Below are 14,111 nucleotides of genomic sequence, written 5' to 3' on the forward strand. Positions count from 1 at the left end.
GGCCCCCGTATCACCTAAAAAACCTGGCTGATCCTGCCTGGCTATGCTCTCCCCTCTGTAAACTGACCACGGTTTATCACGGCAGCTGAGCCCTGGCACCATAGTCAGTATGTGCCTCCATCATTTACAGCTCTGCTTTGCCTCCCCACGTCTGCACCTTCTGCTGCTATTATAACTAAATTAAAAAACTCCCATCCCCTCCAACATAATGATGTGTGTCCCTGTGCTCTTTAAAAAAAGCTGCCGATAAGTACCTATATTAGTGCATCTCCCGGCGCTCACGTGACTCTTCGGCTCTCTCTCCTCCCCGGCTGACAGCGGCAGTGCTCGGCCCCATATAGGGACACATATCGTTATATTACAGAGGGGGTGGGAGAATTTTATTATATTGGCTAAATAACCACTTTATGCTACAAAGGCAGCAGATAGGGGTGGACATATGCCACAGCAGCAGAGCTTTGTACCACAGCAACATTTATCCCCACTGTCATGCTCAGTGAGCAACACTCCCTGACAAACATGACCCATTAAAATTAAAACATGCGAGCTGCAGGTTTTTGAGAGTTAAAACTGCAGCCCCTCAAGATACCCACATTAAGCATCCCAGGTGTCATTTATTTGAAAATACACATGTGCTATTGTAGGGCTGGATGCTGCTCCACATGCGCAACATCTGGGGGTGAGTGGCAAAAAACAGTTAGAGCCAGTCCCCCTCCTGATGATGTCAGAAGAAAAGGCAGAGCTGGAACTGGTGAGCAGCAGAGGAATGGCAGATCACTACAGAACGCTGGATTTGCTGGGTGTGCAAGTATATTTATTGTGAATAAACCAGAAAACTGAAAGGAAAGATGAGATGAGATAAAAACAAACATGAGATTCAATCCTTAATTTATTACTTCGAGAGCTCTGTAAACTCCTGATATGTACAGCAGGAACTGCACTTTTGACTCCCCACTGAATTAGAATGGGGTCTATAATCAGTTTCTGCAATGTGCCACCACCCCCATAGGCGACGCTTTAAAAATCTTTACATGTTATCGGTTTAGGAATTACAAAAAGGTCTAGCACTAGGGCTGGGGAAAAAAATATCGATTTAAATCTTGAAACGAGTTGAGAGGTCAAATCGATTCAAAATTTAAGAAAATAGATTTTTTTTTATTTTTTTCACCCCCACGTTGGTCCTGCGGGCAGGAGTTTTTAGGCGAGGCCGCGGCTTCGGCCTAGTCCGCGAGGCCAGACGTCGCGGACTGGACCGAAGCCGCAGCCTCGCCTAAAAACTCCTGCCTGCAGTTCCTCAGGACCGGCACGGTGTCCATAAAAAAAAAAAAAAAAAAAAAAACACCTTGATTAGAATCGTGAATTGAGTTTTTTTGTTTTGTTTTGTTTTTTAAATCACCCCGCTTTATCTAGCACTAGAATTTTTACTTTCACTCGAACGTTCGCGACACACCTCACATGTGCAGTGCAAACACCGTTTAGATATGTGTGCGCAACCTCTACACACAAACATCAATTTTCTTATTTATATGATCATTTTTATTCCTATAACAAGGAATGTAAACATCCATTGTAAAAGAAATAGATGACAGGTGCTCTTTATGGAGAGATCTGGGGGGGTCAAAAAAAAAAAAAAAAAAAAGGGGCGGAAGCAATGTCATGACATCGCTCCGGTCCTCCAAGGCCATAGAGACAGACAATCTAGTCTTATCACCTCTGTGACCAGCAGCCGTACCTACAGATCGTTTCTCTAGCGCAAAAACGGTAAGCCCAAGAAACACAGGCGAGCGGTGGAAAGGGGGACCTGAAAGGGTTCCAGCGGCTGAAGGACCGGTTTCATGGGAAAGTCAGCTGCCGGCTGGAAAAAAAAAAAAAAAAAAAAACAAACAATCCTGGGGTTATGACCAATAACTGCAGCCATAACATGTAAAAAAAATAAAAATAAAACTCCCAAACATGTTTAAAAGCAGAGGCCCTAGAGAATAAAGTGGTGGGCATTGCAATTTTTATAACACCCGGTATGTGCGCAGTTGTTCAAATGCAATATTTTTGGAAAAAATACACCTATTTGAATTTTAATGCACGAAAACACAATATAATTCCCAATTGTTTAGTAATATTTAAAAGATGATGGCATGTGGAGTAAATAGATACCAAACACGTCACGCTTAAATTGTGCGAGTCCGTGCAACGGCAACAAATGACATAAATTTTACTATCCATAGGCGGCGTTTTATTTTTTTTCTGGAACTGCCAGCACTTGTGGGAACCATGACACTGAAAACCATAGCTACTTTCCATGAGTTTTTGATGCAGAAAATGCATGGGACTGCATATGGTGTAAACTGGCCCTAATTCTGTGTTCAACCCAGTGAACGATGTCAGGAACCTCCCTTGCTCGCTCTACCCAAATATAACAATACTGGTAAGGTAAATACATCAGCGTGTATATAACAACCAACACTTATATACACCAAATCCACTTGCCGACCAGCTGCCATTATACTGCGGCAAGGTGGCACAATACCACGAATCGGCATAGGTGTACGTCTGTGCGGGATCTTGCTTTTATGCACGTGCGCTCCCACAGGCCAGCGAGGGAGCCAGTCAGCGGACTTTAGGTCTGCTGGCCACCCGCAGAGTCTATGTAAACAAGGCAAATCTCTGTTCTCACAGGGGAGATCACACAGATCCTGTTTTTTTGCTAAGCAGGAAGACGGATCTGTGTTTCCCCAGTCACACAGTCCCCCATACAGTTAGTAAACACACTGAGGAACACATTTAACCCCTTGATCGCCCCTAGTATTAACACCTTCCCTGCCAGTATCATTAGTACAACGTCCATGCATATTTTTTAGCACCGATTACTGTAATGTCACTGTTCTCCAAAAAAAAAAGTGTCAAAAATGTCTGGTGTCCGATCTGTCTGCCTCAATCCTGGTAAAAACCCACTGATCACCACCATTACTAGTAAAAATAAAATGCCATAAATCGAACTACTATTTTGGAGACGCTATAACTTTTGCGCAAACCAATCAATATACGCTTATTGGGATTTTTTACCACAAATATGTAGACGACTACATATTGGCCTAAACTGATGAAGAAATTAGTTTTACTTTATTTTTTTGGACATCGCAAACAGTCAAAAATACAATTCTCTTCAAAATGGCCTGTTTTTGTTTATAACCGCAGAGGTGATCAAATACCACTAAAAGAAAGCTCTATTTGTGGGGGGGGGGGGGGACATCAATTTTGTTTGGGTACAAAATCGTATGACTGCGCAATTGTCAGTTAAAGCGATGCAGTGCCGTATCGCAAAAAATGGCCTGGTCATCCTTCTGGCCCTTAAGTGGTTAGAGTAAAATAATGAAACCTGGATAAGTCCAGGTACTGCCTGTGATGGGTAGGTAGCCATGTGATCTGATGGACATATCAAGAAGCAGAATACAGAACCATGATGTCAATGAGCAGCACCTGCTCTTGGGTCGGCCTGTGTGATGGGACATGGGGGGGGGGGGGTAAATCTGCACTCACCATATGGATTACCTGCTTACCATCACCGGAGGCAGACATTGTTTCCAGGTTCTAGAAGTAAATCTACAGCCATCCAGGGTCACCCTAAAACACAGCCCCCCTCCGATCAGGGTGTCCTGTGCCCATCCACCTCCATAGCAGTGCGAGTGCAGACCCCCTGGGAGAAGGGACGGTTGATCCATTCATATTCATCCTTTGTTTACAAATCTATCGTGCGATATCGGCGAGGAATCCCCCCCGAAGCCCCATCCAATCCACAGGCCGCCGATGAGTACGATGTATACCCCATCCTCCCCACACAACTCTCCACCACCACATCCGCCCGGGGTCACCTCACAAACCACCGCCGAGCCTGTCCGGGACTCCGAGACCACAACGACCTTCTGTACACATCCCCCTCCCATCCCACCTCCGGGGCCCAAACAAAGCACGGCCGTCCCCTCCGCCCAGCCTCCATCACACATACATATTCCCCCATCCCCCCCTCCTCCAGCACCGGCCTCCCTTACCACGAATAGGTCTGCTCAGCCATGGCGGCGGCCGCTTCAGCTGCTGCTCCTCCGGGGGGTCGGGGCTCAGGCCCTGGCTCTATCTAGCGGCGACTCTGCAGCTTCTCACACAACATGGCGTCCGGGCCTCACGGTGCGGAGTGGCTGGAGTCCTGGAGAGGTAAGCCCATGGCACATAGATGACACACGGCCAGCGGGTACCGAACTTGCACTGGCGAAGAGGCCGCGGCTGCGCGCTCGTGACTGGCGAACACCACGCGCGTTCCCGACGGCTTCGGAGAAGACGCGCAAGCGCCGTGCAGAGAGAGAAGTGCATCAGGTGATCAAGGTGGGCGGAGCGTAGCGAGCGTTCTCGCTCTCCCACATGATGTCACTGGGAGAAGTGCGCACACACGGCGGACAAATAAACACACGCAGCACAACACTTCCCATCCAATGTTCACCGTGTGAAGCAGACTGATAGAGTGGGACTCAGGACTAAATAAACATGACCTGCAGTCTGTCATTCTCTATCACTGACCTGTACAAGCTTTATTGATCACTTTGTTCTACAATTAAATTGTGCAGCAGTGTTGTCACTCTACAGACAGGGCTGGTTCACAGCCATCCAGTCTGAATCAGGTGGAGGCAACATACTTTCTGTAGTTAGGTTGCTAGGATGTTGGGTAGGTTTGGTCCTTGTTCCTTTTGGTCCTTCTGTAATCAGTGGAGCGGTTGTTGATTGCTTCAGGCTGTTCTGTGTTTCACAGGCTGCGGGTTTGATTGCTTCCTTCTGTATCCTGGAGGATTCTAGAATTATTGTGGCCTGGAAAGTCAAATAAACAGTCTGTGGCACTTCAGCCAATCCCTGGAGAGGCTTGGCACGGCGCGGGAGCCAGCCGTCTATTTTGTTTTTTTGCTCCCTCCTCATCTAAATTTATCCAACCCCTTCCTGTTTAAGATCCACCCTTTATCTGTAAACCCCACCCCTTCCTGTTTAGGCCCCACCCTTTCAGAGACAGAGGAAGGAAAGGGATAGTCCTATTATGTGGGAGGGTTGCAGTGCCTATACACCCGTTTTCCTAGGTAGGTAGGAAGGGTCACCCCCTTCCCTGCCTTCTTCTGCACCCGCACTGCCTGGTCATGGGTGGTGCTCCCTATCTCTGAACCTTCTACCTGGTGAGCCGTTATCTGGCATGGGTGTGGCGGACCAAAGTCCAGGCCAACTCCAAACAACTAGGGTTGCCACCTCATCCCTTTAAAACTGAACACATATTAATGGTAAATAAACACACTAAGACCCCTTTCACACCGAGGGCATTTTGCAGGCGCTATAGCGTTAGAAATAGCACCTGCAATCCGCCCTCAAACTGCTGCTCCATTCACTCCAGTGTGAAAGCCCGAGGGCTTTCACACTGGAGCGGTGCGCTGGCAGGACGTCAGGAAAAGTCCTGCCAGCAGCTTCTTTGGAGTGGTGTGTTTACCACTCCTCCGCCGCTGCTCCCCATTAAAATCAATGGGGCAGGGCTACATTACCGCCGGCAAAACGCCGCTATTGTGGGCAGTTTTAACCATTTCTCGGCCGCTAGCGGGGGTAAAAGCGGCCCGCTAGCGGCCGAAATGCGCTGCAAATCCGACGGTAAAATGTCGCTAAAAATAGCACTGTTTTACCACCAACGCTATGGGCGGCTTGGTGTAAAAGCCGTCTTAGTCTGAATTCAATTCCCTTCAAAACCTGTGTAATTAATATGGATTTGATTTTAAAGGAATGAAGTGGCAACTCTACATACAACCTCCTTACCCATTTTTTCTTTTACTAAACTGTAATGAATTTTACAACAGTAAGGTAGAAACATTACATTGTCAAAATAGTGATAAAAGGCATCAATCCACATTGAACAGATAATCCTCCCTAAATTTAGGGCTTTGATGGAAACAAGCATATAACACAGTATAACTGTATTAGAGCAAAGCTTATGAGGACTCCATTAATGAGAGTTAAACAACAGTTTGTAATTTTAACCACTTTAGCCTCAGAAGGATTTGCCCCCTTCCTGACCAGGCCCCTTTTTTTTGATTTGGCACTGCGTCGCTTTAACTGACAATTGCACGGTTGTACCCAAACAAAATTTATGTCCTTTTTTCCCCTTAAATAGAGCTTTCTTTTGGTGGTATTTGATCACCTTTATTTTTTGTGCTATAAATAATTTTGAAAAAAACACAATATTTTGTAGTTTTTGCTATAGTAAATATCCCAAATGTAAAAAAAAAAATGTTTTCCTCAGTTTAGGCCGATATGCATTCTTCTACATATTTTTGTTAAAATCACAATAAGCGTATATTAATTGGTTTGCGCAAAAGTTATAGCGTCTATAACATAGGGGATAGATTTATGTCATTTTTTTAGGGCTGTGGAAATTAAAGATTAATTAATCTATACATTTTTTTGGTCAATCAAAATTCTTTTGATCGGTATTCACCTCTCCACCGGCTTCCAGGTCTTCAGGGAGTTCCGGTGACATCAGCGGACTCCTCCCCCCTTCCCCAAGTGCCTCAGTCTGCTAACGAAGTAAGGGGGAGGAATCCGGTGACGTTGAAGTTCTGATTGAATGCAACGGAGAAGGAGCTACGCATGACGTCACCCGCTGCTGCCCTACGGAACTAACACGATTGTCGACTTTACATGCTGCGTTTTTAACATCTTTATGTGAGTAGTTTGTGTTTGAACGCAAAAATTAAATCTTATACTTAAGATACTTAAGATTATACTTAAGGTGAGCACTTAGATCTTTTCTTTCTACCCATGACTTGGTGTCCTTGCTGAGATCTAAGGAGACATGAGAGAAGTTTATGGTCCGTGTTAACCCTTTTGATACCTGCTTGCATGACCACCTGTTTGCACAGGGGTCCATGCCATAAGGTGAGAGTGATTAGACCGGTGGTGGAGGGATTGTCACGCTACTGTGGGAAAAAAATTACTTACGTCAGTGCTACAGTTTACATTTATAACGTATTTGTGTGAACTGTGAAGTTATGTCATGGATTGTGGAAACTAGTGTAGGGTAATTGTATATAGCTTATACCACATTTACCACTGACTAATGCAGAGTTGCAATGCAAGGAGATCAGCTAAAAGTAGTTGGATCTGTATGTGCATTATAATTCATTGAAATTAGTCGATTAATTGATTTAAAAAAAATTGATCAATTGAACACGAAAACTTTAATCAGTAAAAGCCCTAATTTTTATTATTATTATTATTTTTTACTAGTAATGGTGGCGATCAGAGATTTTTATCAGGACTGCGATATTGCGGCGGTCAGATTGGACACTTTTGACCCTATTTTGGGACCATTGACATATATACAGCAATCAGAGCTAAAAATAGCCATTGATTACTGTATAAATGTAATTGACAGGGAAGGGGTTAACACTAGGGGGCAACCAAGGGGTTAACTGTGTTCCCTAGGTGTGATCTAACTGTGGGGGGATGGGACTGACTAGGAGAGGAGAGAGATCAGTGTTCATACTTAGTATGAACACATGATCTGTCTCCTCTCCCTTGAGAGAACTGGGATTTGTGTGTTTACACACACAGATCTCAGCTCTCTCTGTCACAAGCAATCGTGGGTGTCCGGCGGTCATTGTGCCCTCCGGACAGGCGCATCGGCTCTGGGGACACGTGCCTGGCACATGTGCGTGTCTGCTGTCACGTCTTAAAGGAGGAACGTACAGCTAAGGCAATTTGCGCAGCCGAGCCAACCTGCTGCAGTATAACTGCGGAGGCTGGTCGGCTAGTGGTTAAAGGCAAACATTCACAGAAAATGCCAGAGACAACTTCAGGGCAACCGAGTCAGTATCATGCTTACCAATCCACTAGCATCCTAGTTATTCTGTAACCCAAATACATAGGTGTGTGCAGACTATTGCATTAGACCCTATACACACTATTCGATTTTCTTCAGATTTTTGTCTTCAGATTTACCAAAACCATATAATATGAGGTCAACCTTAAGAGTTTCAGTTTGTATGCAATCAGGCAGGCCCTTGCACTACATGGTTTTGGTAAATCTGAAGACAAAAATCTGCAGAAAATCGAATAGTCTGTATGGGGCCTTAAGCCTCGTACACACAATCGGATTGTTGGCAGACAAAGTGCCAGACTTTTGCCTAAAGGGCTGGTGCCATGAACTTGTCTTGCATAGAAACGGTACTCAATTGTCAGCCGACACACACGAATGTAGTGACTTACTAGACGTATTATGAGCCGATAAAGAGGAAGTTCAATTGTCATGCGCCACCCTTTGGGCTTCCTTCTGCTAATTTTGTGTTAGTAGAAGTTTGGTGAATCTTGATTCTCGCTTTTTAGTTTGTGCTTTTTCAGTTCTTTTCTGAACGGCCATTTCTCAACCAGCCATGTTACAGAATCAGAGGAGAGAACGTGCTATTATTGGCCTTGGAGTTATTGCTTTGACCCAAGTCCAGTCCAGGAACAGGAAGAGGAGGAGCTCTTGGACCAAAAATTGGTTGCTTAATCGTGACCAATTATGAAATATGCCTTTGCTGCGGGAGCTTCAGGAGAATAGTCCGGATGATATTCGGAATTATCTCCGGATGACAGACCCCTGCTTTCACCAACTCTTGGCATTGGTGACCCTCTATATTAAGAAGGACACATGCATGATGCTTGCCATCACTCCAGAGCAAAGGCTGATAGCCACCTTGCATTACGGGAGAAGTCTCCAGGACCTCAAGTTTACCACTGGGATCTCCCCCCAGGCTCTGGGACTCATTATTCCAGACACCTGCTCAGCCATTATTCAAGTACAGCAGAAGGACTATATTTGGGTAATTTTTTCCCTTTGAGATCAGATTCTATGTATTAATGTTGACTAATGTCTTGTCTTAATTTGTTGATTACATAATTTTCAATATTGTAACATGCTGTAAATGTCCTCTTTGTCCTCATGCATGCTGTAAGTTTTTCCTGCTCCTTTGTTGGCCTCCATTCATATTTTCCATAGCTAACCTCCCCAGCATGCTATCCTGGGCCCATACACACCTAGCCTAGTAACTTCACAGTGTTTTTTGTCATCTAAATTTTGGCGCTTACTGTAAACAATCCCTAAAATGTGTACACATGTACTAAAAACATTATGGCTTTTCAACTCCTTTAATTTTTTGGAGGCTAAGTTGGCCACATTTAAGAGCACATTGTCACTGTAACAACAACCACATAACAAATACACTGGTATTGAGCTTTTAAATAATAAGCCACACATTGTTTAGTAAAAAACTATATACTCAAAGCAAATTCACATGTGCATTTTAAGGTTTTAAAACAAACCAACATCTTGGTGTATAACATGTATGTTTTGCATTATTTCCCCTTTTTTGGGGCTAAACAGGCATGTTCAAAAACATTAGATACACATCCCAAAACTCAGGAACTTACAAAGTTCCATTTTGGTAAAATGAAGGTCAAATGAGACATTAGTATCTCATGTTGATGTTGCCTTCCTCATATGGGGTGATCTCACCCCTTTAAAAGCCAAAATTTGAAGCCACGTACACGTAGAGGCATAACAATTAAATTACCCTCATGATCCCATGACCCAAATGTGTGTAGTTACAATCGGCTCTAGAATGTTAAGGCACAATTTGTGTGCATCTTGAAATTTTGGCTTTGCTATTCTTCAGAAAACAGAAATATTACAAGTCACATTACTTAGGGCAGTGTTTCCCAACTCTCCTTCTCAAGATGCAAACCCAGGTCATGTTTTCTATATTTGTTGAATTTGGCACAAGTGATATTGTCATTTTCAATGTTAGTAATTCACACAGTCATTTTTAGACAGTGAAACTGAAAATACAGAAAACAGGACCTGTTGGTGCACCTAGAGGAGTGGAGTGGAGAAACACCAAACTTTCTCATTTAAAAGTCTGAAAAACATGGTAAATATTCAAAGTGCAAACAGGAGCCAACAAGTGGAACAAGAAACTTTCGAACAGGCAAGAGGAAATTACAATTTGGTAAGCATATCTACAAAATCTCAGATTCTTCCCTGTAAAGCAGTGGCAGCCTCCTTTATTTGCTACAGATCCTTCAAACAATGCAACATATCTACACTCATTCGCCCAATTGTGCATCTTGAAAGATCATGACCTAGTAAGAAGAGAAAAAAGGATTAAGGGAACGATGGTCAAGTGACTGAGGCCTTACATAGTGAGTTATGGTAAATTTACTAGTCAAATTCAGGAAATATCTACCCAGTCTATTGTTGCTTGCAACCTGCTTGCTCTTCAGACACCTACACTACTAGGAATGCACACACTGAAACTACTCAGTAATCTTGACCCTGGTGCCTGGGTCTCCAAAACTCGGGTACCTAGCAAAAATTACATCTCCTTCCACCTCTTCCTTCTCCATGCTAATGTTAAGGCACTACATACTTTGCTAATGTGTGGAGTGGGTGTTTTGTTTGTTCAGCTAAACACTCAATATGTAGACACATTTGAATCCAGATTCCAAGAATACTTACTTGCACAAACAAGAAGCTTGTGAATACTTTTTTCCTCTTCGGGGTTGCTTTGGCCCTCAGTGTAACTCAGTTTGGCCCTCAGTGTAACTTGCATCAGGGGCCAAAGCACACAATAGAACCAATGGACAGGTCTGTTCTGGGTCCAGGAGTCAGATCCCATGCCTCCAAACCAACATCCTGGATGAGATGACCACACTCACTTTCCTCTAAAAATAAACAATACACCATTCATGAAGCCACCCCTAGTCCCATCTGTTTCTAGCATCCATTTTGCTACGTTAGTTGACCAACCTTGCACTAGTGGACTCCACCATGCTGTACTGTGTTTTTTTTACAATGAAAAATGCATAGAAAAGGGAAGGTGATATAATTTTATAGATGGCAAACACTGGTCAAGTTAGAACATTGAAAAAGTCCTGCATTTGCCTCCCACCCGTCTTGTCTCCTATGGGATAGGGGATATATGATGATCATTCTAGTATGCATGACTCTGTGTGACTATGATCCCGGGGGGCCTTTCCTCTAGCCATGTCTACACTGGCAAGGCTGCATTAATGGGCACTGATCAGCCAGGCAGCAACCAGAAAGTGTTCTTTACCCCTTAAGTTCTGCCCTAAGCCCATGGCCTTTGGCCCACCTAGAATCACCTCTGTTGGTGGCTAAATGAGTGTGTTTGAATTTGTCACTTATGTTTTTCGTGGGAAGATGGCCTTGTTGCCTCCCCTGTTGGGACCCGAGCGAGGGTAGCCTTCTTTCGCCCCTTCTGATGGCTTGGCTGTACCTAATTTTTTGGTGCCTCCTGGTTAAAAGAAGAGAAAAAAAAATAGGTCCAAAAATAAAGAAATGTCCAAAAACAGAACCAAATAAGAATGTTCATATCTGCTTTATATTTTACTTCATCTTTAACCACTTAAAGACCAAGCCTGTTTTTCAGACTCTGTGTTTACAAGTTAAAAAATATTTTTTTGCTAGAAAACTATGTAGAGCCCCCAAACATTTTTTTTCTAACACCCTAGAGAATAAAATGGCGGTCATTGCAATACTTTTTCTCACACCGTATTTGAGCAGCGGTCTTACAACCACACTTTTTTTGGAAAAAAATCACTTTTTTTAATTAAATAATAAGACACCAGTAAAGTTAGCCTATTTTTTTTTATATTGTGAAAGATAATGCTGCACTGAATAAATTGATACCCAACATGTCATGCTTCAAAATTGCACCCACTCGTGGAATGGCGTCAAAAATTTACCCTTAAAAATCTCCAGTGATCTCATTATAAAGACCCATACACACTATCAGTTTTTCTGTTGATATTTTCCTTCAGGTTTACCAAAACCATGTAGCGCAAGGGCCTGCCTGATTGCATACAAATTGAAACTCCTAATGTTTGACCTCATATTATATGGTTTTGGCAAATCTGAAGGAAAAACTCAGCAGAAAAACTCATTATGGGGCATAACGATCGCGGCAATACCTCACATGTGTGGTTTAAACACCGTTTTCATATGCGTTCGCTTCTACACGTGAGCTCGTTGGGACAGGGCACTTTAAAACTTTTTTTATTATTATTATTTATTTTACTTTATTTTATTGATTTGAAAACAGTTTTTTATTTAAAAAAAAAATTAAGTCACTTTTTTTCCTATTACAAGGAATGTAAACATCCCTTGTAATAGAAGAAAGCATGACAGGTCCTCTTAAATATGAGATCTGGTGTCAAAAAGACCTCAGATCTCATATTTGGACTTAAATGCAATAAAAAAAACAAAAAAACAAAAATGTTGTCATTTGAAAAAAAATTACCAAAAAAAGTCCCTTTATAAGGTATGGGTGGAAGTGACGTTTTGACGTCACTTCTGCCCTGCTGTGGTATGGAGACGGGTGGGGGCTATCTTGCTCTCACTCTTATCCATACCCAGCTAGGAAGAGGACCCAATCGCCTCCGCCGCTACCGATGGCTCCAGTAAGCGGCGGAGGGCATGGGAGAACGGAGGGCCCCTCCTGCCGCCAATAACGATGATCTCACAGTGATTCTGCCGCAGAGACCACCATTATCATTAACGGACTGCCCACTGAAGAGATGGATATCTCGGTTATGGCAGCAGATATCCATCTTTAAAGTGCCGACGTATATATACAGTGGGCGGTCTGGAAGTGGTTAAAATAACAATTCAGACAAAGATTATAGAAAAAAATATATTTAATTCTCTCAAGCTACTTGGAGAAAGCACATATACAGATAGCTAACGTATTTTTCGCTCCATAAGACGCACCTAGGTTTTAGAGGTTGAAAACAAGAAAAAAAAATATTCTGAACCAAATGGTGTACTAAAATATTTTCCAGTGCCCATGAAATGCAGAGTGACCATTACCATAGAAAGTATTAGCAGGGTATTTCAGAGTATTGGCTGGGTATGGCAGAGTATTGGTAGGGTATGGCAGAGTGTTGGCAGGGTATGGCAGAGTATTGGCAGGGTATGGCAAGGTATTGGCAGGGTATTGCAGAGTATTGCATGGTATTGCAGATTATTGGCAGGGTATGGCAGAGTATTGGCAGGGTATGGCAGAGTATTGCAGAGTATTAGCAGGATATGGAGGGATGGCTGTGACTGCACTTGTCACAGAGCAGTGCTGTGAGAACTACAGATGCAGCCCATAGTGCTGCTGCCATCCGATCTCTCCCCTCCACTGTACAGATCTGTACACAGAGGGGAGAGGGGAACCGGCATCATCATGACGCCGGTTTGTTTACAAGTGATCGCATATTACGGAGAGATCGCATTGCAAACGGCGGGTGTACCAAGATGGCCGCCGATCCGGAGCTAGGCCGAAGCCGCGGCCTTTCCTAAGGCCAAGGCCAAGGCTACGAAGCGCTCCGGAGCACGGCAGGGGGGGGCGGTGCCAATTGTATATTCGCACCATAAGACGCAGGCACATTTTCCCCCATATTTCTGGGGGAAAAAAGTGCGTCTTATAGTCCGAAAAATACAGTAATTTACACATATCCATATAGGTTAGATACAAATATTGCTTACTTTTTTTGATGATCTTATGTATGGACTCCATCTGGTCTTGCTCACAGTGTTTGAGATCAGACCATCCTATTTTGATTTGGTCCTTTGTTCGTTGCACTGAAAAATCACCCTGCAAAACGGCGATGACCTTCTCCAAAACGCTGTCCTTTCGGCTGTTCGGCCTTTCGTAATTGCGCAGCTTGCAATCGTAGTCATGCTTTGCTAGTATGCGCACTATCTCCACCATCTCATCCTTGCTCACAGGGGTTGCTTTGTGCCTCCAGTGAGTTACACCACTGCGGGGCTGCCTGGAATCTGCCGAATCCGCCATGTTGTCCCTCCCATGTGTGTTGCATGCAGAAGAGAGATGGTCATAACGCACTGAGAGCAGAGTTTCACGCATGTGCAGCGTATATAAAGCCATAATGCACGGTCGATGGAACGGCCGTAGGAACGATCTTGGAGTGGAGGATGAACGTTTGCCATGGTCAACACATGAAAGGAGCCAGAAAACAAAAGGACAATTAGAAAT

The 14,111-nt window shown here is 43.7% G+C and overlaps 1 protein-coding gene across 2 annotated transcripts in view; it reads right to left on the reverse strand.

The window, feature by feature from the left end:
- The window catches only part of SPPL3 (signal peptide peptidase like 3), a 64,068-nt gene extending 59,732 nt beyond the window's left edge, over window positions 1-4,336 (reverse strand). The window contains exon 1 of one of the 2 annotated variants that reach the window (XM_077461484.1): window positions 4,044-4,336. In XM_077461484.1, coding sequence (XP_077317610.1) covers window positions 4,044-4,066 — 23 coding nt within the window. In that variant the 5' untranslated portion in view covers window positions 4,067-4,336. The remainder of the gene's footprint in view (window positions 1-4,043) is intronic. The other variant, XM_077461485.1, reaches the window with a different exon arrangement.
- Between the last annotated feature and the right edge of the window lie 9,775 nt (window positions 4,337-14,111).

This window comes from Lithobates pipiens, unplaced genomic scaffold (genome assembly GCF_037356315.1).
Source record: "Lithobates pipiens isolate NorthernLeopardFrog02 unplaced genomic scaffold, aLitPip1_a1.2 Scaffold_3, whole genome shotgun sequence".
Taxonomy (NCBI): domain Eukaryota; kingdom Metazoa; phylum Chordata; class Amphibia; order Anura; family Ranidae; genus Lithobates; species Lithobates pipiens.